We start from the raw sequence: 24,185 nt of genomic DNA, 5'->3' as shown, positions 1-24,185 counted from the left end.
GAGAACATGGGTAAATATCAGAGAACATGGGGGAATATCTGAGAACATGGGGGAATATCTGAGAACATGGGGGAATATCACAGAACATGGGGGAATATCACAGAACATGGGGGAATATCACAGAACATGTGAATCCATGGCAGAGGGATGGTTCACGTTGGTGTTGACGAGGAGGCCGCACCGCACAAGGTTGGGATGTAGCCGGCTGATCTATATTCTGAGACGTCACATTCACTGACACTGATTATCTCCTCCATCCCGGTGTGAAACGTCGGAGTTTTCACTGCCGCAGCAACGCCGTGCACATAATATTACAACACCTGGAGGAAGACATTCCTCCTCTGCTTAGGGAAATCATCCATGGAAACCCGAGGACGAGGATCCCACCAGAGGGGAGAATATTATTCACCTCCATAGGAGAATTTTACAACAGAGAATTTCTGATTATGGAAGCGGATTTACTGCAGGAATTTGGGCTGTGCCAAGGAATTATTCACTCAGCTTGGTGAATGTTGTGATAATTCACTTTGCAAACATTACCCAATCGCCTGCCAGGAAATGTGAAGAAGCCGTTTTTCCTCGCACATGAATGGATGACAGCAGAGTTTCGCCTCATTCACTTAGCTAAGTGATATTTCCAGTGCTAAGTGATCGATTCCTTCCGTAAATCAGCTCAATGAAATGGGGAAACAGAAGAGATCAACTGAAAATACAGCGAGGAAATTGGAAGCTGTAAGGGGATGTGTGTTCCCTGAAAGCCCCGGATATCACAGGCTGTGGTGTCACCCATTATAGCGATCTATACTCTCTGCCCGTCTACATTCCCCAGGGGGTCTCCTGATGGTGACAACAGCAGATCATATAATGCAGGGTGACAATGCAGGAACAGGAAGACAGGGACACAGGGTTGTCACTCTATAACAAGAACTGCCTAAACAAGGACCTTCATGGCAGGATCACCAGGGATTATTATATATAAAAAGATTTGGTGAGAATTCAGCGATTGGGTGACAATGAGAATAAAACAGAATAAAGTCTTTATAAAGCACAGAAATTTCTCTGTAAAATTTGGCCGGATTATTTCTATGAAAATATGGCCCTGTGCCCAGAGCAGATTGATTGGTGAAACCAACCTGATCGATATTTCCCATGATTAAAAAACGTTACTCTGAACTTTTATAGCTCGGTCCTGTAGAAGGAATCTGGCACCCGGTGCCACCAGTCCCCCCTTCCTTGCCACCACTCCCCCCTACTTCTGCCCCAACTCCGCCTTTCCTTCCCCTATTCCTCCGCCCCATCTCCCCCCTTCTCCCACTTGAGTGAGAATATTAGGGTAGTTTTAGGGTAAATTGTGGCCAATGATAATTTAGGGGGCCTCAGTGCTGACAGAACCACTAGGTGGCACCATCACACGCCTAGAACAGACGCAGGTGAGGGGCACAGCACCGCCAATCGTTTGAACCCCAAGGAAAAACAATCTCTGGCTTTATTTCTATGAAATCCAAATCTCCAAACCAGTGACACCCCATCCCTAACCAAAACGTTCGGGTAACCTGGGGTCACATGATTTGCTAGATACACCCAGTCACATGACCCAGAAAGAAATACAATTGTGTCATGTAATAAAAAACTAAAAGGAGATCTGCGCTGTGTGGGAACATTTCTACCAGAGATAAATGGCTTCCGGGGTCCTCTTGTATGCCCCCAGATGGAGGTGTCCCCTGATCTGCCCCCAGAAGGGGTCCCCAGATCTGCCCCCAGGAGGTGTCCCCTGATCTGCCCCCAGAAGGGGTCCCCAGATCTGCGTCCCCAGATCTGCCCCCAGGAGGTGTCCCCTGATCTGCCCCCAGAAGGGGTCCCCAGATCTGCCCCCAGGAGGTGTCCCCTGATCTGCCCCCAGGAGGTGTCCCTTGATCTGCCCCCAGGAGGTGTCCTCAGATCTGCCCCTGGAGGTGTCTCCAGATCTGCCCCTAAGAGGTGTCCCCAGATCTGCCCCTGGAGGTGTCCCCAGATCTGACCCTGGAGGTGTCCCCAGATCTGGCCCTGGAGGTGTCCCTAGGTCTGCCCCTAAGAGGTGTCCCCAGATCTGCCCCTGGCGGTGACCCCTAGATCTGCCCCTGGAGGTGTCCCCAGATCTGCCCCTGGAGGTGTCCCCAGATCTGCCCCTGGAGGTGTCCCCTAGATCTGCCCCTGGAGGTGTCCCCAGATCTGCCCCTGGAGGTGTCCCCAGATCTGCCCCTCGAGTTGTCCCCAGATCTGCCCCTGGATGTGTCATCAGTTCCTTCGCCATAATGCCCCCCCTGTGGGGTAATTCTGCCCATCGTGTCACATTACTCTCGGTCAGACATTTTCCAGACCCCCAATGGACTGTGATGGTGGTGAATGTGCAGTGAATGTGCAGATTCCCTCGCACAGAGATGTAAATATTTTCCATAGAATAGCGATTACAGACGACATAATTACACTTTCTCATTAAATACCTGACGGGAAAATCTTCTCTCCTCACATATCAAAGCAGCAATAAAAATTCCAATTTCGTCTCACTTAAAGGGGACATCAAATGAAAAGCAATTCCTCCGAAAAATCTCTGCTATATTAAGGGGAACGCAGCACCCTTCTGATGATCAGCCAAATCAGCATTCTGGTGACAGCCATCAGGAGACAACGTTCTGTTAAATCTGCTCCGATGTTGTCACCTTCATACAGCTCTCAGGGGAATACAGGAAGTGAAGGGAAAGAATCAGCAAAGCATTCTGATTGTGATTGGGTAATGAGGGGTTAATATGACTCCCTGAAATGATTCACAATGTGAATATGAGGGAGGAAGCAGGAAATCTCTGACAGCTGAGGACTTATATATTATTCAGGATGCTGGCCCAGCTGTCAGACCTCAGTCTGCTGCACACCAATCACAGACAACCAAGCAGCCATATATAAGGGGCAAATTCATAATATACATAACTTCTTGGAAACATGCTTACAATGATTCTTCGTATCCTATGTCTCTCACAATGGGGAGATTTCCCCCAGTAGTTTGTGTCTCTGCCCCTCGCCCCTCCCACAATGGGGAGATTTCCCCCAGTAGTTTGTGTCTCTGTCCCTCCCACAATGGGGAGATTTCCCCCAGTAGTTTGTGTCCCTGCCCCTCCCACAATGCGGAGATTTCCCCCAGTAGTTTGTGTCCCTGCCCCTCCCACAATGGGGAGATTTCCCCCAGTAGTTTGTGTATCTGCCCCTCCCTCAATGGGGGGATTTCCTCTCGGTAATATAAATCTTGTTCGGTTGTACTGCGATGCCGAGCTGCCATGACAAATCCAGAAATCGCAGAGCCAATCAATAAGAGGCCGCTGTGCCGCCAGGGAGCTGAGGGCGCCGTACCTGAAACGGCTTTCTGAGATGATATTTGTGTCAATGTTGGGTGAATAATGCGCCAGGTCTGGCACGTCGCCCTTCTGAAGTCACCTAATGCCATCTCCAGAGGTGTTGGTCAATATTTCAGGTTAACTCCGCCCCTCCTGGGCTGTCCTCCAATCACATCACTAGGCTGGTAGTGAAAGGGTTACAGGTCGCTCTTGGCACGCGGTGACCGGATTCACCGCCCCAGGGTGAATGACACAGTGATGAATGGACTCCATAAATTAGCGGCAGCTCGTTATAGTGACAGCCCAGTCAATGTATGTTCACCTAATGCACTGCACAAGATCTACCGCTCAGTCTGCAGAAATTACACCGCAGGCAGCGCGCCGTAACCCATAGCAACCACAGATCATTGCTTCTGGGCTGATATGTCCATTTCTTTACATTCTGAGTCAGTCTCCAGGACGTCACTGACTGCATGCTTAATGTCTTCCCAGGCAGCAAAGTGAAAGCTGGGATGAGAGATTTCCATAGAAGTCTATAAGAAAACCTGCTGGTAACAGGTCAGATGCAGGTCAGCGGGAGGTCAACTCTGGATGCATCCAACACTGATTTCTCAGCACATTTATAAGCATTGACAATGCTGGCCCCTAGGAGGCGGGTACATTCTGCGGGGCAATAAAGGGGAAATCTCTGATAGGACACAAATCAAACTAAATGTGTTATACCCCCCACTGAGGGTCATGTGACACGGGCTGCTGCAATCTGATTGGCTGTCAGGGGGCGGTGCTGTGAATGGGCCCCCCATGTGTCTGTATATGAGAACAATGGGGGGCGCGGGGATGATTGCAGAGTAATTGTGGGTAATGTACATCTGGGGGATTCCTAACAGCCGCCGTTTTCCCGACATTAATCACAGAACATCAAATATGTAAATCAGCCAATTATACCAAAAATCACATTTTTATTAAATTTACCTTAAAAGCATTAATTAATCCCGGACTCGTCCTGCGGGGAGCGCTGCGACCGGATGTAAATAATTCATATATGTACAGCAGACATAGCATGTGGCCCCGGGCCCCGCACTGCGCTTTGCTTTGATAATTGCTTTATTTGCATTTTCTGAATGTCGGCAGCCAATAGGAATCATCCGGAGTTCTGATGCCCCCTTTATGGCTGTAATACCCCAATGCTGACTCCTCCCCCTCACTGCATACAGGGGTGGCAGGGGATGGGGGCAACTCTGCTGGACCCCCCATTGGTGGCAGAACTTTTTTTAGGGGGAATTACATGAATGCCAATACCGGTAGCGAGTGAATCCGGTGAGGCTGCGTGATTGGGTGAATGTGGCTTCACTATATCCCCCAAGCAAACATTCACCATGTCTTCAGTCCTGTAGTGAAACCAACCCCATGATTGACAGATCCATAAACTCCATTTGTTGCACCCCCACCCCCCATGTGAAGGGGCCCCGGGACCCTTAACCAGTCCCCTCTATTACTGTGCAGGGCCACACCTGGGGCCCCAACTCCACACTGGCTGAGACCAGTCAGATCTGCCAATTTCTGTGACTGTGGTAATAGCGCAGTGTTTGGTTTGTTTGCCCCCCAGGCAACAGAGTGAATCACCCGTTGTGTACATGGTGCAATGCGTTCACTAGGGGGCGGTAAGGTTTGTGGTTCATCCTCATCCTGAAGCTTCCCTGCTTAGTGAGTCTCTGGAACAAGTGTGCAGCCAGTGAAGTCAGGACATTTACTATGCTGTGCATTATGGTGTGTCATTATCATGGCAGCCTGCAGGGGGCACCTAACATCTGATATTCTGAACATTCACCAACAGTATCACCCCGGAGGGATTCCCTGCAGGTACAGCATTATAATACGGGGGAAGAACTCCAGTGCCCATGTGTGCCACCAACGTGCCTTTGTGTGATCTGATTGGTGGGAATGAGGCTGGTATGTCACCGACCATTGGTTTGATGACATCATTAGTCACATCCTGAACCGGCCTTGTATTGCCCCAGCTGGGGTCCCCCAAATCATGAGAAATTAACCCCCATCAACATGTCAATCCCTGAATCCCCCCAGCAAAAGGAAACCAACAAACCATCCAATGGGTGGAGCTCCCCCTCCATCCAATCAGCATGAGCGAGCTACGTCCACAGGTAACGTATCCTCCAATAGAAACCAACTGCAAACCACTAAGAGAACCTGTCATGGCCGAGCTTGTAGAAGAATCAGAACAGTCATATGGAGAAATATCAGCGCGTTCCTATAGCATGTTCACATGTCAGCGCGTTCCTTTAGCATGTTCACGTCAGCGGGTTCCTAAAGCATGTTTACATGTCAGCGTGTCCCTATAGCATGTTCACATGTCAGCGCGTCCCCATAGCATGTTCACATGTCAGCGCGTCCCTATAGCATGTTCACATGTCAGCGCATCCCCATAGCATGTTCACATGTCAGCGCATCCCCATAGCATGTTCACATGTCAGCGCATCCCTATAGCATGTTCACATGTCAGCACGTTCCTATAGCATGTTCACATGTCAGCACATTCCTATAGCATGTTCACATGTCAGCACGTTCCTATAGCATGTCAGCGTGTCCCTATAGCATGTTCACATGTCAGCGTGTCCCTATAGCATGTTCACATGTCAGCGTGTCCCTATAGCATGTTCACATGTCAGCGTGTCCCTATAGCATGTTCCCATGTCAGCACGTTCCTATAGCATGTTCACATGTCAGCGTGTCCCTATAGCATGTTCCCATGTCAGCGTGTCCCTATAGCATGTTCACATGTCAGCGCGTTTCCTAAAGCATGTTCACATGTCATGTTCATTGGACGATCCATCAACACAAACATGCTGTCTCCCAGCTCCTTAGTGTGCACCCCGAGAGGTCAGGCACCTGTCAGCCTTCAGGTGACCTCTGACCCCAACAGCTGAGGTGCAGAATGAGAAGATTTTGCTATCACCCCAACATGACATGACAGGTCCTCATCACAGGGGACCCCAAAACCCCCAATACAGAGAGGACAACCCCGGGGATCACTCCCACTACACACCTGAGCCAATCCTGTGCCAGCATAACATTACCCCAACACAGCTTCCCCCCATCACCCCCAACACAAAATTACCCCACATTCCACCACAGCCCCCCCCCCCCCCCATGATGTCCCACCGGCTTTAGACTGCAAATACAGATTGATGTGTAATGAGCTCAAACACGGGGAATAATCAGACAGATGTGGGGTGATGGGGAGGGGAGATCCCTGGGATGGGGGGGTATAGGGTAATGGGAGGGGGTATAGAGTAATGGGGGGAGTATAGGGTAGTGGGGGGTATAGGGCAATGAGGGGGGGGTATAGAGTACTGAGGGGGGTATGGAGTAATGAGGGGGGTATAGGGTAATGGGGGGGTATAGGGCAATGAGGGGGGGGGATAGAGTACTGAGGGGGGTATGGAGTAATGAGGGGGGTATAGGGTAATGGGGGGGTATAGGGCAATGGGTGGTATGGGGCAATGAGGGGGGGGCATCCCATTCACAGAGGTGGTCGTGCAGCCGGTGATAGGTCGGCACTACAAGGCGGCTGTAACCTCTGCCAATCATATCGGTGTCATTATTACCGACCGATCCTCGGGCTGGCAGACTGCAGACATCGCACGGATACATTAGACACATCGTGCGTAGATCGGTCGGGTCTCTGACGGTCGGTAGTGACTCCTCAGGTAGGTACACTGCCCCCACTCATCCAGTATACATGGGGGGGGGGTATCAGCAGTCTGGACCTGTATCCCCCTTCCTCATAGATCGGGGTAGGATGGGGTTTATTGCCCCCTCACACAATACAGCCTGGGTAGCAGAGCTTACAATCACCCCGGGGGGGGCACCTACCTTGCAGGAGGCACAGGGCAGCCATGGCACAGAGGATGAGCCAGGAGAAGGGATGCAGCAACATGTCCGCAGGAACCGGAGAGCCGATAAATCCGAGCGATCTGCAGGAGAGGAGAATGGAAGAGAGCGCAGCGCCGCACAGACCCCGCCCACTGCGCGCTGATTGGCTGCGGCGGGAGAAGACTGACAGCTGGGAGCAGAGGGGAGCGAGGTGCAGCGCTGACACCGAATATACACCGGGAGTACACCTAATATACACCGGGAGTACACCTAATATACACCGGGAGCACACCTAATATACACAGGGAGTACATCGAATATACACCGGGAGTACACCTAATATACACCTGGAGTACACCGAATATACACCTGGAGTACACCTAATATACACCGGGAGTACACCTAATATACGGAGTACACCTAATATACACCTGGAGTACACCAAATATACACCTGGAGTACACCTAATATACATCAGGGGTACACCAAATATACACCGGGAGTACACCTAATATACAGTGTGTCTCCGCCAGGCTCCTCCAGAGGAGCAGTTTGTGACTCTCACGCCAGTGTAAGTGACCCCAATGATGTTTTATCTGTAAGGATGACATTCATCCCACTGACCACCCCACTAATGCACTGACTAATATAAGAACTATAGGAGGGGCCCCCAAGTTATAAAGGTGAAGGAAGTCTGATCTACAGACTCTGGGACTCCGCAGGGGCGGGCATAGGGAGGAGCAAAGTGTTCAGAGATGCCATACGGGCCCAGAGTTAGCTATGTCTGCTACTGATATACCAATACAGCGAACAATGTGATGTAATCGGTGTACATTTTGGGTAGAAGTTTGGGTGAATCTTGGGTGAAAACCCCATAGAAATTTCATGGCACTGATCATGTCCTGTATATCTCATAGTTCTCTGAATGTTATACAAGAGCCGTATCCCCAGTCTGCCCTCCTTCAGAATAATGACACCAGTCTCTGCAGGTATGTATGTAAAGTGGGGGCCCCAAAAGCACAGAATTCCAGCCCCCTGGAATGGAGGGGGGATGGGGGGCTGGGGTAATTGCTCAGCTTGCCCAACCCTAAAATCAGAACCAGTTTGTTCTCTATGGGGGACAGTGAGCGGAGCAATGACCTACCTTAGTGGCCCACATTGTAGCCTCACCCTGCTTTCTACCCCTGGGCCCGGCCCTAGGATGCCCCACGCTGGCACACAGGGGCACTTAATTCCCCCATGACAGGGTATTGGGATCTGTGCAGGCAGGACGTCACATTCCTGGCATTGCCGAGCTCGGGATGGAGGATCAGACGACTTTATCAGATAAATTGGAACCTTCTGATCAATGTGCATTGTGTTTTATAAATCTGCAGCCATGCATGGGGGGGCGGCCGCAATAATTGCATCATGGGGATCCTTTACTGCAATTCTGCCAGCAGCCTGCAGTCTTTAATGCTGTAAAACACCCATAATGCTCCCAGAGGCCATGTGACTGGACTGTGTTCTGTATAATGGGGTGATGTCAGTGACAGGTCCTCTTTGTTGTCCCTGATATGCAGCCGATGAATAAATTTGGATTTCTGGTAAATGGTGGAAATGATTCTGCGATCCCTGGGGGGGATTTATGTGAATTTATCACCAATGATATTGTGAGAATTCATCGCATTTCTCCGTTGTGTGAAATCAAAATAAAATGTGCCGGCTCATAAAACACGAGGAGAGCGGAGCAGATCACAAAGCGGGGAAAATGCTGCACAGCCACCATGCGGAGACCCCGAAAAGTTACAGGAAGTGGTGCCAGGCCGAGTCCCAGATGTGAGAACTGGAAATGCCATGGCAGGGGTGGGGCCCCCGGTGGGTTTGGCCCTCTCATCTTCCTCTTATTGGATTTTGTCCTTTGATGGCGGCCCCTACAGCCCTGGGAGTGACTTTGCTTTACTCAGCGATGAAAGTTAGGCAGAATTTTGATTTATTCCCCCGGAGGAGCCGCGTCCGCTGCGTTCCTGCGTTTTCTCGCTGCTTTGCCGGGCTTGAAGTGCCGAGTGAGCTTTGGCTGAAGTTTTCCTCCTTTGAAGATATTTCTGTGGGGGGGAGGAGAGCAGAGAGGAAAATGGCGGCTGTGGCCCAGGTGGGCGGCATGAGATCTTACCGCGGATTCCTCTCCGTATCCAATAAATTTCTAGTGACAGACTGAGGGGTCATCCGCACATCACAGGTGTCAGCAGGTGAATGACTGATTCACCTGACACATTGTCACCATAATCAGAAGGCGATCGGCAGCCCCATCCGCCGGCAGATTCACCAGAACACAGACGTAGCAGATCTTCCAGAGTTTATAATGACCAACCAATCAGAATAAAGCTGACATTTCTCTAATGTGGGTTGGGCAATGAAAAGATGAATCTGATTGGTTGTTCTGGGAGTTGCAATATGTTCTGTATATACAATGGGGTGATGGGGGTTGTCTGAAAGTTGGGGACCTGGCCTGGCCCTCAGAAACCTGCTCCCACCCTCAGTGACCTGGCCCCGCACTCAGTGAACCGCCCCCGCCTTAGAGACCAACCCCCACCTTTAATGACCTGACTCTGCCCTCAGAGACCCACCCCCGCCCTCAGAGACCCACCCCTGCCCTCACAGACCCACCCCACCTTCATTGACCTGACTCTGCCCTCAGAGACCCACCCCCGCCTTCAGAGACCCACCTCTGCCCTCAGAGACCCACCCCCGCCCTCACAGACCCACCTCCGCCCTCACAGACCCACCCCACCTTCATTGACCTGACTCTGCCCTCACAGACCCACCCCACCTTCATTGACCTGACTCTGCCCTCAGAAACCCACCCCCGCCTTCAGAGACCCACCTCTGCCCTCAGAGACCCACCCCCGCCCTCACAGACCCACCCCACCTTCATTGACCTGACTCTGCCCTCACAGACCCACCCCACCTTCATTGACCTGACTCTGCCCTCAGAGACTCACCTCCGCCCTCAGAGACCCACCTCCACCCTCAGAGACCCACCCCCGCCCTCAGAGACCCACCCCCACCTTCAATGACCTGACTCTGCCCTCAGAGACCCACCCCCGCCTTGTCAGTGGACCTGTCATACATCTCATGCTCTGCGTGACACTCCCAGGTCTGTACAGAGGTCACATGACTCCCCCTGACAATCTGCTCATCCAGGGGGTGGTAGGATTGGGCCCCGGGGGTGCAGATTATCCCCGGAACATGTATGGTCTCCCTGTGTGGAGTCTGCGCTCACATCCGGCTGGAGATTTATTCATTATCTTGTTACACTTAAAGCTTTTAAAATTAAATTATGTAAAATCACATTAAAAGAATCTCATAAAGTGTACATCTGTGATCCTCGCTTCCCGTTATTAAATGAACATCGCGCTCTGTAATGAGAGAATGGAATGAGGAGCTCCTCCTGGGGGGACCTGCGGGGGGTCAGCAAGGATCATGTGACTTCTGGCTGACATCTCATTGGTCACAGATTGCTGACCTTCTGACCTGGAAATGTCAGTCACCTGGCTGCTCTTCTGATTGGCTGTGAGCCTGAACTTGTGTAAGACGATGGAAGCTGCTGACCCCTCGGGGGAGGAATGATTGGGGCATCGCTTGAACTTTATTTATGGGAACAAAAACATAAAAATATCAAATAATGATGGCCGGCGGGGGGGGGGGACAGGAAGCGGACTGTGATTGGTGGAAGGAGATTCTGGCAACATTGACATCACATTGTACCCATCCCCCTCCCCCTGTGTATAGGCCCCTCCCCTGCAGAGCTCACATTAGAGGAATCCTTCCCCTGGTTGCTATGGGTTACTGCACATCTGTAATTCTGATGATTCTCTTCACCTTCATCTGCTGTAAACCCGCACCCTCACCCCCTCACAGAATGACTTGAGGGGAGTTGGGGCTCTTCTTTAGGTCAGAAAACCCAGAAACAAAATTAATGAGAGGAAAATTCTGACTTCACTGGGAAATTCTCTGAGTGAACGCGCAGCAAATTAAAATCCGTCTCCACCAATCCGCAGAGCAAGACGGCGCTAAGACAACCCTGGAAATTCTCTGCCTTGCAACCATGGCAACAGTACTGGTGTGATATGGATTTCCCAGCATGCGCCATGTCTAGAAGAGGCCGGTGTGATGAATGCCCATAGAAATAATTATTACATACAGCTAGTATGAGTACCCCAACCTGCATTGTATCAGCTGCTGGCAGAGAGGGGCAGCCAATCAGATGTGCTGCGTGCGATCTGTCTGTTATCATCCAATCAGAGGGCTGTGGGCGGTGACAACGCTGCATTCCTTAATGGTAACATAGAAAGTAGTGTCAGCTGAGCTGCCCCTCCCCCAGGTTCCCCTGATCCCTGGGGCAGGGCTGCCATGATTGGCCCTCAGCATTGGGGGCCCTCAGCAATAGGGACACGACAGAGAAACGATTCCTACAATTTGATTTATCACAATATTTACTGAGAGGTTTTATTGTCTTTGGGATTTAGGTTTATGTGTTTATAAAGCAGTGAATGTGACATTCACCAAAGTTTGCCAGTATAGAATCACACTGATAGGTCACCACTCTCTTCCTTTCAGGAACTCTGATTGGCTTCATCAGGTGACACCTTGCACCGACACCGATCCCCCGGAGCCACCGTGTGGGGGCCCTGGATGATGCCGGAATAAAGATGGCTCGGTCCTAGCAGTGAAGGTGTTGATGGGGCATCGCCCCGACTCTCTGCCCGCTGTATAAACAAATGGCAGCCGCAATCTGTCACCGATGAAACCGATAAAAGTAGACTGAAGTCCCTGGACGGAGTCACCCCGCAGCACTGACCTGTGCAGAATCACAGCGACGTCTGATGGCTCCTACATTCCCCGCAAAGCCGGCGCTAAATATATGGGGGCATTATTGGGGGTCGGGGTCACCTCACAGAGAGAATTTGTCATTTCTTTATGTCTGAAATTCACCTCCTCAGAACTCACAATAAAATCCCAACTCCATATTGCCTCTGTAGTTACCCCACCTGCCTGCCCTAATGATGTCCCCGGGGGTAATACAACAAAATGCCCCCATTATTACATAGCACAGTAGTGACAGAGGTGGCCATATTGCCTGGTGGGGCCCTATCCCATAGAGAGGGGGAGCTGGATGAAGCGTTGTGTTCTGTCATTTCATTGGTCACTGCAATCTTCTTGGCTTGTTCGTGCTGCAATCAGAAGCTTCTCCTCTCTACTAATTTAATAATATTCTGTTCCTAGAAGCAATATTGGTGTGGCAAATCTATAGCAGCAGAGGGAGATTTCTATAGGCATGGTGTTGTGTGTGGACCAAACATGGAAACGTCTCCCGATACATCAGAGTGGAGGTGGGAAACTAGCGGAACGCAGTGGGCGGAGCCTAATACTGACGTACCTGCACGCATGGTTTATATTTGAGCTTCATTTAGTTTGTGCTGTGTTTTATATAATTTAACTTTTCTACTCTGGAACATGAGGATCCAGCAAGTGGGAAATGGAATATTGGCTCTGTGTGATGCTGACATTTGGGGGAAGACGCGGAGATTGCAGCATCTCTCACCTGTGAGGGTTCATCTCACCCATTTCAAGTCTGAGCTTCCTGTATAGAGCTGGTAAGTTGTTGGATGACATTTTATATTGCACGCACACACCTACCTGCACAACCTACCTGTACAATTTACTTGTACAACTTACCTGTACAACCTACCTGTACAACTTACCTGTACAACCTACCTGTACAACTTACCTGTACAACCTACCTGTACAATTTACTTGTACAACTTACCTGTACAACCTACCTGCACAGCCTACCTGTACAATATTGTTCAGACTTGAATGAGTCGGTCTTGCTGTATGAATTTAGAATTGTACTTTTTGTTTCCTGGAGCAGTTTCTTCGTTTTGATTTACCTTTGGATGTTAGTTCCTAGCTCCAAATCTTTATATCTGTAATAAATGGGAGTCACCAGAAATCACACAATGCTGGGGGTGTGCAGGGGTGACATGTCATGTGGGGGTGCAAGGGTGACATGCCAGGGGGGTACAGGGATGATATGTCGGGTGGGGGGGTGTAGTAATGACATGTGATGGGGGGGTGCAAAGTTGTCATGTGATCGAGGATGTGCAGGGGTGACACGTTGGGGGGGTGCAGTGGTGTCATGTCTGTGGGGAGTTCAGGGGTGTTATGTCATAAGGGGTGCAAGGATGACATGTCTGGGGGGGGGGTGCAGCGGTGTCATGTAATTGGGGGGTTCAAGAGTGTCATGTGATCGAGGATGTGCAGGGGTGACACGTAGTGCAGGGGTAATATGTCGGGGGGTGCAGGGGTGATGTGTCGGGGGGTAACATGTCAGGGGTACAGGGGTGATATGTTGGGGGATGCAGGGGTGACATGTTGGGGGATGCAGAGGTGATATTTCAGGGGGTGACATGTCGGAGGTGCAGGGGTGATATGTCATGGGGGGCGCAGGGGTGACATGTCGGGGGTGAAGGGGTGACATGTTGGGGGATGCAGGGGTGACATGTCATGGGGTGCAGGGGTGACATGTTGTGGGGTGCAGGGGTGACATGTCATGGGGTGCAGGGGTGACATGTCATTGGGTGCAGGGGTGGCATGTTATTGGGTGCAGGGGTGACATGTCGGGGGATGCAGGGGTGATATGTCATGGGGTGCAGGGGTGACATGTCATGGGGTTCAGAGGTGACATGGTATGGGGTGCAGGGGTGACATGTGGGGGGTGCAGGGGTGACATGTTATGGGGTGCAGGGGTGGCATTTTGGGGAATGCAGGGGTGATATGTCATGTGGTGCAGTGGTGACATGGTGGGGGATGCAGGAGTGGCATGTTATGGGGTGCAGGGGTGACATGTCATGGGGTGCAGGGGTGACATGTCAGGGGATGCAGGGGTGACATGTTATGGGGTGCAGGGGTGACATATGTCGGGGGATGCAGGGGTGACATGTTATGGGATGCAGGGGTGATATGTTGGGGGATGCAGGGGTGACATGTTATGGGGTGCAGGGGTGATATGTTGGGGGATGCAGGGGTGACATGTCATGGGGTGCAGGGGTGATATGTTGGGGGATGCAGGGGTGACATTTCATGGAGTGCAGGGGTGATATGTTGGGGGATGCAGGGGTGACATCTCATGGGGTGCAGGGGTGATATGTTGGGGGATGCAGGGGTGACGGGGGGGTGCAGAGGGGCCAATTCTCATGTTCCTGGCTGTCAGAATTGCAGGATAATGGGCAGTCTGAGTGGTCACATTGGGGGGATTTACTAAAGGAGTTCTAGCTGTTCACTCAGAAAAGTCGGTGATCTCTCTGCAGGGGAATTATCACTCAGCTTTGTTATTTTGGTGAAAAATCAGTTTGTTATCTGCATGTAAGTGGGAATTTTTCCTGCTTGTGATTGGATGGCTGAAATCAGCAGAGCTTCACCTCATTCGGTGATCATTTTATGATTCTGGGTGTATTAGTTTGTGTTGTCCAATCAGAGAGGAGAATGTCGCTCACCCTGCCATGGGGTCTCTATATGACCGGGCATTTGGATCACCAGCGTGGTAATGCCATCGGCCTTCATTGCAGGAATGGTGCCGGCTCATCTATACTTCGGTATCTGAATCCAATATGGCGGCATTACTATCAGAGGACGCGTCCTGGGCGGCGGTGTCCCCGGTTCCAATATGGCGGCCCGTGCTATCCTTCTGTACACATAAATATCCAATAATCACATCTTCCTCTCATTTATAAGTTCATTATATGGTGGCGGTAATGTGCCGGCACTCCGCTCACCGATTGGCATTAATCTGCAGCCGGCGCTCAGGGAAATTTATCTTGTGTATTAGGGTGAAGATGAGTTTCATTGCTGCGATTTTACAGCCGTGAATTATTAGCCGAGTGTCCCCGTCCTGAATTAATAGCAGACAAATCTGGGAATAAGATTATCGCCGACTTCAAAGGCTGCCACTTCCTGTGCAGACCTGGAAGCCATGGCAGTCCCTGGGCCTGAATTAGCGTGAGGCCCGCCATCCCCCGCCCACCAATGGGGGGAATTCAGGACAAAGATTTGTGAACACAGCCAAGGACTGCACAGCCCCCGGGATTCACACCATGGGGTCACCTCTGTGACATCTCAGCCCAGTGGATGCCTGAACAAAGATGGTGCTGTCCTTTCATGGAGAAACGGGGGAGTAATGTGACCTCTGTGAGAGGTATTACTGCAGGCATACCTGGAATTATCACATTGCTGGACCCAGAAAATCTGATGACAGGTTCTCTTTACCATGCAAATATTACCAGGGGTGCTCTAAGTTCCCCCATAATTTCTGGGCTTCTTCTCTGCTGGATGCAATCATTGTGATGATATTTTATTGCTGCTGTGGGTGATAAATCCACAGAAACAAAACTTCCTGATGACTCTGCAAATCCCTGAATTGTATCTGTGAGGTCACCGGGGTGCCCCCATAATGGTGGAATGGCGTGCCCTCCCCTGTCCTATGGAGTCACATGACTGGCAGCCAACACTGATCACTGGCCACTACCCAATATATGTACAGGCGGTACAGTGGGCACTGCCCATACACACATATATGTACAGGAGGTACAGGGGGCACTGCCCACACACACATATATGTACAGGGGGTACAGTGGGCACTGCCCACACACACATATATGTACAGGCGGTACAGCGGGCACTGCCCATACACACATATATGGACAGGAGGTACAGCGGGCACTGCCCATACACACATATATGTACAGTTGGTACAGTGGGCACTGCCCATACACACATTTATGTACAGGCGGTACAGCGGGCACCGCCCATACACACATATATGTACAGGAGGTACAGCGGGCACTGCCCATACACACATATATGTACAGGTGGTACAGTGGGCACTGCCCATACACACATATATGGACAGGAAGTACAGCGGGCACTGCCCATACACACATATACACACATATATGTACAGGCGGTACAGTGGGCACTGCCCATACACACATATATGTACAGGAGGTACAGCGGGCACTGCCCATACACACATATATGTACGGGGGGTACAGCGGGCACTGCCCATACACACATATATGTACAGGGGGTACAGCGGGCACTGCCCATACACACATATATGTACAGGCGGTACAGTGGGCACTGCCCATACACACATATATGTACATGCAGCAGAGGGGCTCCGGCTGCCCTGTCCCTGCACTGTGTGAACACGCAGCGTGCAGAGGAGGATGGGGGATGCTGCTGGAAGCAGATTTTCTCGCTGTAACCTGGCTGTGCATTGTGGACGTGCCGCGCATTCTACATGCGGCGCATCTTTAGAACAAGCCCCGTGGGGCAGCGCGTTGTAAGGCGGCAGCACAGATAAAACCTCAGCAGCCGGGCGCCTCGCTCGCTGGATATCATTGTTTGGCATTAAAATTTAACTGATGATGAATTAATTGTTCGGGGAGGATCTGATCTTCAGAGAGACGCAAGCAAGGCTGCCACCCCACCCCGCCGCTCTGTTTCTATGGCAACACATTGGCTTCGGCTAGCCGTGGCACAGGTGGGGTTAATCTGGCTGCAGTGCCGCACTAGACAGATCGCCCCCAGAAATCACCATGTACCCCCTTCACCTGAGGAAATGATTAAACTCCTGGACATGGCACCATGTCATTTCTTACAAAGTGCCAATCTCACCAATCTGGTGCCATCTCTGCATCGCTGCCCCCCTTATTCACTCAACATTCACTCATAGCCCCGCTATTCATTGCATCTGCCTACAAGTCCAAGTAATTGTCCAGGGCCCCCACCTTCCCCAGGGACCCCACTGATAGAATGCCAGGGGTAACAGGAACTGGAATGCTGTGCCCCCACTTCATATCTGCCCCATTATTCAACTTTACTACTACCTGCTGCCAGGGAGCTCCCACTGGGGCAAAAGATCACCTCTGGCTGCCTACAGGGTACGAGAGGTGACTAGAGACTGCAACCAAACTACCAATGAGAAGCTGTGACTGAAGAAGGGGCCGGGCTTACACCCCAATATATATGCAGGAAAGGCGTCACCCACATTGTTACCACACAATGAAACCCCATACAAGACTCACATCACTGTCACTGGAAATGATCTTTCATGATTATTTCCAGATAGATGAGCGGGGGGACACTTTATGACATAATATAATAACATGAGATGGGGGGGCGGTGACAGGGCCCCCCAATTACCTGCAGACCCTCTACATCCTGACAGAGGGGGAAATAACCCCCCCAACCGACAAACACAGATACCAAATCACGGAGAAGCTGATTGCACCAAAGAATGCCGAGCAGCCTTGAATCTTCTGTGTCTGCGCTTCACACTTCATCATCAAGAAGAATAGATAACATACCAACCCCCAGGGGGCGCCCAGCCGGGGCCACAAATACCCAACAAGCTGCACATGAACCCTGACTCCCAATACCCCAACTATGCCTCTAACCCCCAACACCAGTACCCCAACTTTACCCCTAACCCCCGACTCCAATATTCCATCTCTACCCCTAACCCCCAAACACCCGAACTCCACCCCTAACCCACAACACCAATACCCCAACTCTAACCCTAACACCAACACCTCAACTGTACCCCTAACCCCCGTCACCAATACCCCAACTCTACCCCTAACCCCCAACACCAATACCCCAACTCAACCCCTAACCCCGGACACCCCAACTCTAACCCTAACACCAACACCCCAACTGTACCCCTAACCCCCTAACACAAGGACCTCAACTCTACCCCCAACATCCAAACTCTACCCCTAACCCCCAACACCAATAACCCAACTCAATCTCTAACCCCTGACACCAATACCCCAACTCTAACACCAACACCTCAACTGTACCCCTAACCCCCGAAACCAATACCCAAACTCTACCCCTAACCCCCAACACCAATACCTCAACTCAACCCCTAACCCCTGACACCAATACCCCAACTCTACCCCTAACCCCCAACACCAATACCCCAACTCTAACCCTAACACCAACACCTCAACTGTACCCCTAACCCCAACACCAATACCCCAACTCTACCCCTAACCCCCAACACCCCAACTCTACCCCTAACCCCCAATACCCCAACTCTAACCCTAACACCAACACCCCAACTCCACTCCCAACACCAACTCTACCCCTAACCCAGGGGTGGGCAAACTTTTTCAGTCAGGGGCCACATAATAAAATTTGAAAGAGGGGTCGGGCCGATGGGAGAGTGGGTGGAGTTATGCCATCATGTGCAGGGACACAGCCCGCCCACCTCCACAAGCCGGGGCATGTTGAGAGCTGCAGAACACCCAAAGGGCCAGAGAAACCATCGTATTGGGCCGTATAAGGCCTGCGGGTCGTAGTTTGTCCATGCCTGCCCTAACACCTGACACTAACAGTATATCACTAAATCTCCAACACTAAAAGCATTTCCTTCCTGAACCCCAACATAACTCCAATCTCTCTCTTATCAATAACCCTAATACTGCCCCCCAATACTCCCCCTACCCCCAACACTAACACCAACATTACCCCTATTCCTCCATAACAAACCCCAACCCTGAGAACTCATAAGAATTCTATTCACAAACCCCAACCTTACCCCCTTACCCACGTTACCCCTTATTCCATCTCTCACTTTTCCTCGATCTTCACTAAAAACTGTTTTATAAAACACAAATGATTATTTCTATGTAACGATGGTCCTGGAGAGATTGCGCAATGTTATTGAGGGAGCAGCCAGGGACCCCGGGGCCGACCGTCTGTGCTGATGGTGGATCAGGATTCAGGCCAGGGCACCATTGTCACCTTCCATCACTTATTTATTGTCGGAGAGGTCGGCATTGACGCTGCAGATTGTTCTGCGATTGTTAAAGAATCTTTTTAGCAAAATTAAATATGGGAGCTGCGGGCAGAGCAGATTTATGTAAATGGATGCCAAGCAGGCAGCCCGGATCTTCCATTGTTGTGATAAGATGGGATTGTGTATGGCCGGCAGGCACAGATCCATCACACGGCGGCTGATGGTCCCTTATAAATCGCTGTGTACACACAGCTGTCATTTCTTCACACCAAGATCTGGTGTGAATGTGTGATGGGAAAAGAGACAACACTCACTGAAAAAGCCACACACCGAAAATGTACCCAACACAACACTGTCACATGGGGTCACATGGCACCGAAAATGTACCCAACACAACACTGTCACATGGTGTCACATCACACCGAAAATGTACCCAACACAACACTGTCACATGGTGTCACATCAAGAGCGTAAAGACCTTCATAATGCCGAGTCAATGGATTCTTCTTCCACCGATCGATCGGCCAATAATAAATAGAGAAATTCTACATTCATCAGCTGGGGGCCCCGATGTCATCCGGAGTCCATGGAGCCGCATTGTGTGCAATGTCTCCTCTGTGACCTCACCAATGGCAGCTTCATGACTTATTATATATTCTATATATATTATATATCTTCCCCCACAAGCTGAGCCAGGAAAGACGAGTGACAGCGGCAATTCGAGATTGCACCTTTCTTCAGAGATAACTTGGCTGGCCATTGCAGAGATTTGTGTGAATGCAATGTGAAAAATACAAACCGCCCTCCATCCCCTTCTATAGCTGCTAAAGGCCAGGCTGGCAGGAGAGGAGAACTGATTGACTTTATTTCCAGGTCTCTTCTCCATCCCCTGGACTGGACAGTGAAAGGAGAAGCTGCACAGGTATGAGCTCTCTGTCACTCTGCTCTCCTCCTATCAGCATGCCTCTTGCTGATGATCTCTGTGCAGCCAATGTGTGGTTGGGTGGTTCCTGGCATTAGGTGATCACATAGCAGTGAGCCATTGGTGGACGGACTGGATTGGTGTTTATCGCCAACCGTCGCATTATCTGCCACGAGGACGATGTTGTCACTTCCATGGCAGCTGATGCATTTTGTCTCAATTGCTTCTTTACCTGGAGATCAGATTGTACAGCACTTGTCATGGCTGCGGGGAGACCATGCTGCGCATCCATCACCTGAGCCGCGGGGAAACCGCAATTATGTACCTGCTCTGTGCATATAATGGGGAGGGGGTCTGATGTGACTGCAAGCTCTGCAACAACGGGGAGAGGGAAATGTCAGGATACCCCCGACCCTTCAGGACCCCTTAAAACACATCAGGACCCCTCAGGACTCTGCATCATCTCATCTTCACACATCAACAAAACACAACAACTGTGCTTTACTCTCCAACATCAGCTAAAGCAGGGAATCAACCCCACCATCCGGACCCTATCATCTGCACCCCATCATCTGCACCCCATCATATGCACCCCATCATACACACCCCACTATCCGCACCCTATCATCTGCACCCCACTATCCGCATCCCACCATCTGCACCCTATTATCTGCACCCCATCATCTGCTCCCCACCATCTGCACCCCATCATCTGCTCCCCACCATCTGCACCCCACCATCCACACCCCATCATCTGCACCCCATCATCTGCTCCCCACCATCTGCACCCCACCATCCCCCCATCATCTGCACCCCATCATCTGCTCCCCACCATCTGCACCCCACCATCCGTACCCCATCATCTGCACCCCACTATCAGCACCCTACCATCTGCACCCCATTATCCACACCCCACCATCTGCACCCCATCATCTGCACCCCACCATCTGCATCCCATCATCCGCACCCCACCATCTGCACCCCATTATCCACACCCCATCACCTGCACCCCACCATCTGCACCCCATCATCTGCACCCCACCATCTGCACCCCATTATCCACACCCCACCATTTGCACCCCATCATCTGCACCCCATCATCTGAACCCCACCATCTGCACCCTATCATCTGAACCCCACCATCCGCACCCTATCATCCGCACCCCATCATCCGCACCCCACCATCCGCACTCCCCACCATCCACACCCCATCGTCCGCATCCCATAATCTGCACCCCATCATCCGCACCCCATCATCTGCACCCCACCATCCGCACCCCATCAGCCGCACCCCACCATCCGCACTCCCCACCATCCGCACCCGATCATCCGCATCCCATCATCTGCACCCCATCATCCGCACCCCACCATCTGCACCCCATCATCCGCACCCCACCATCTGCACCCCATCATCTGCACCCCACCATCTGCACCCCATTATCTCCACCCCACCATCCATACCCCATCATCCGCACTCGATCATCCGCACCCCACCATCTGACCCCATCATTTACACCCCACCATCTGCACCCCATCATCCGCACCCCACCATCTGCACCCCACCATCTGCACCCCACCATCCGCACCCCATCATCCGCACCCCATTATCCGCACCCCACCTTCTGCACCCCACCATCTGCACCCCACCGTCCGCATCCCATCATCTGTACCCCATCATCCGCACTCGATCATTTGCACCCCAACATCTGACCCCATCATCCGCACCCCACCATCTGACCCCATCATGTAGACCTCGCCATCTGCACCCCACCATCTGACCCCATCATCTACACCCCACCATCTGACCCCATCATCTGCACCCCACCATCTGACCCCATCATGTAGACCCCACCATCCGCACCCCACCATCTGCACCCCATCATCCGCACCCCATCATCCGCACCCCACCATCCGCACCCCATCATCCGCATCCCATCATCCGCACCCCATCATCCGCACCCCATCATCCGCACCCCATCATCCGCATCCCATAATCCGCACCCCATCATCCGCACCCCATCATCCGCACCCTACCATCTGCACCCCACCATCCGCACCCCATCATCCGCACCCCATCATCTGCACCCCACCATCCGCACCCCATCATCCGCACCCCACCATCTGCACCCCACCACTACCACCAGCTTAGCAGCACCCTGCAGGAGTAGACTTGCTGACCAATCAGTATGTGACTTTCTTTTCTGCTGGCCACTTAAGCCACGCCCTCAGGGAACCTAACACAATCGTGGTGCAGGAAAAGCTCTGACATATCTGGGGCCCTGAGTAGTTTGTCTTCTGAGTTCTATAAATTGGGGATCCTCCAGGTTGTTTTCTGATTTATGATTGCCGCCCCCCATTATCAGATAACTAATCCCTTAAAGCATGCCGCCAGTGTGGAAGGTTGGCAGAGGGCCGCAGGATAATGGCGCTTTCGAGTGACAACGCTCCAAACTCCGACATGCTCATTGTATTTCAGGGCAGACAATGGAGGAGACGCCGGCGGTGCGGCGGATGGTAAACCGTCAAAGCCGCTGTTTTATTATTATGAGGAATCCGTGCCGCCTCTTTCATCGGCGGGGAAGGGATGGGTTTGTGGAATTAGCGTCTTGCTGCGTGGCGTTGGCAGCAATGCGGTGATAAGGGGGATAATATATTGTATGGCAAGAATAAAACTGGTAGAAGACGAGATACATGACGGCACAATGAAGCATCGCAGGGAGATAACAGATAAAGAGCTGCAGATAATTTGTAACAATAATTGCATATTCACAATGAGCCAGACCGCTGCTTTATGAGCGCCAAGATCTGCGAGAGGCAAATCTACTGATCTATCGCAGAATAAACCACCAACGTCCGGCTTATCTGACTCCACTAACGAGAGAGAACAATGGAGGAGACAGATGGAGGCACAGACACCGGGAATGACGGAAATGAGACAGAAAACCGCCACCCTGCACCACTCACAAAGATGGGACCACCGGTGATACCCGCACCTAAACCAAAACGATAACTGTCTGTGCTGCCCCATTCCAACCAATCAGATTCCCAAAAATCCCACCAGGTGGGCCAATGGAAACACAGTGAGGGATCATGCAGGTAGCCAACAGTCAAATACAACAAGTAACCAGGGCAAAGTACAGAGGAACACTGCGTATGTACGGGGCACAGTATGGAGGAATGTTGGGTATGTATGGGGCACAGTATGGAGGAATGCTGGGTATGTACTATGGAGGAATAGCCTGTATTTCCCCCGTTATAATTATTTGAGGGTTATCAGGTATCCTCGACTTGACGTTTGGCCCTCGCCATTCTCTCCAGCGGTCGCTCGTTTATCTCAGCACTCGGGAACGGTGAATGTTTTATGGTGTGATATCTGCGTTGTCTGCCCGGCGCCCCGCAGTCTTAAGTCTGGAGGGCTTGTTTAGAGTTCAGCCCCTGAGCGCTAATCCTCAGCCAATGGCAGCAGTGCAGAGAGCGCTCTTCACACGAGTTTCTGGCAGGAGTTTAATCGGATGAACCGGCGCTCTCCCCATAAATGCGGAATCATTAAAAGGGAATTATAATTCATTCTAATTAATAGTTGGGATGAGATGTTCCTATTTCTGTCGGTGCAGCTGCAGCCAGAAGATATTCTGTGCCAGTACAGTAAATGCGCGGATCAGAAGATGGAACGTGACCGCATTAATGCGCCGCATTTTGAGCGCAATGAGAAGCAAACTGAACGATTGTCTGAGAACTGACCGTCAAGGTCGGGGGATGGGAAAGCCTTACTATAGAGCCCTGAGGATGTCCACAGGGCCATCGTTCCCTCTGCTATGTGTCAAGACCTAAAAATATCACTGGAAAACCCCCACCGGACCGAACCCCTCATCACATATACATTGTGTCAGTGCAACACTTCCAGGTGTATATCACCTCTCCCATAGGTCACAGTGCGCCTCCTGACAATGCTGCCATACGCTTTTCTCTCCAGTAGGATGGCACCATCATTGTGCAGGCATCATGTAGGCTCACTTTCTATTTCCTGGACTGCCATGCTGGCTTAGAGATGACACAATCATGTAAATCCTGGGCTCTGTGCAATTCTGCCCCATGCTGCGGCCCTTCACCTTGTGACTGGCAGTCTGATTTCTGAGGGAGGAGACTGAGGAAATGTTTT

The 24,185-nt window shown here is 51.4% G+C and overlaps 1 protein-coding gene and 1 long non-coding RNA gene across 2 annotated transcripts in view; one reads left to right on the top strand and one right to left on the bottom strand.

Annotated features, from left to right (window-relative positions):
• The window catches only part of LOC140341477 (neurotrimin-like), a 261,202-nt gene extending 253,818 nt beyond the window's left edge, over positions 1-7,384 (bottom strand). The window contains exon 1 of the mRNA XM_072427279.1: positions 7,254-7,384. Coding sequence (XP_072283380.1) covers positions 7,254-7,317 — 64 coding nt within the window. The 5' untranslated portion in view covers positions 7,318-7,384. The remainder of the gene's footprint in view (positions 1-7,253) is intronic.
• Positions 1-12,079, top strand: part of LOC140341479 (uncharacterized) — a 53,181-nt gene extending 41,102 nt beyond the window's left edge. Inside the window, exon 3 of the long non-coding RNA XR_011922888.1 lies at positions 11,853-12,079. This is a non-coding gene — a long non-coding RNA (uncharacterized lncRNA). The remainder of the gene's footprint in view (positions 1-11,852) is intronic.
• Positions 12,080-24,185: the final 12,106 nt, after the last annotated feature.

The sequence above is a fragment of the Pyxicephalus adspersus genome, chromosome 11, assembly GCF_032062135.1.
Source record: "Pyxicephalus adspersus chromosome 11, UCB_Pads_2.0, whole genome shotgun sequence".
In the NCBI taxonomy this organism is placed as follows: domain Eukaryota; kingdom Metazoa; phylum Chordata; class Amphibia; order Anura; family Pyxicephalidae; genus Pyxicephalus; species Pyxicephalus adspersus.
This window is presented reverse-complemented; position numbering and strand designations above follow the sequence as displayed.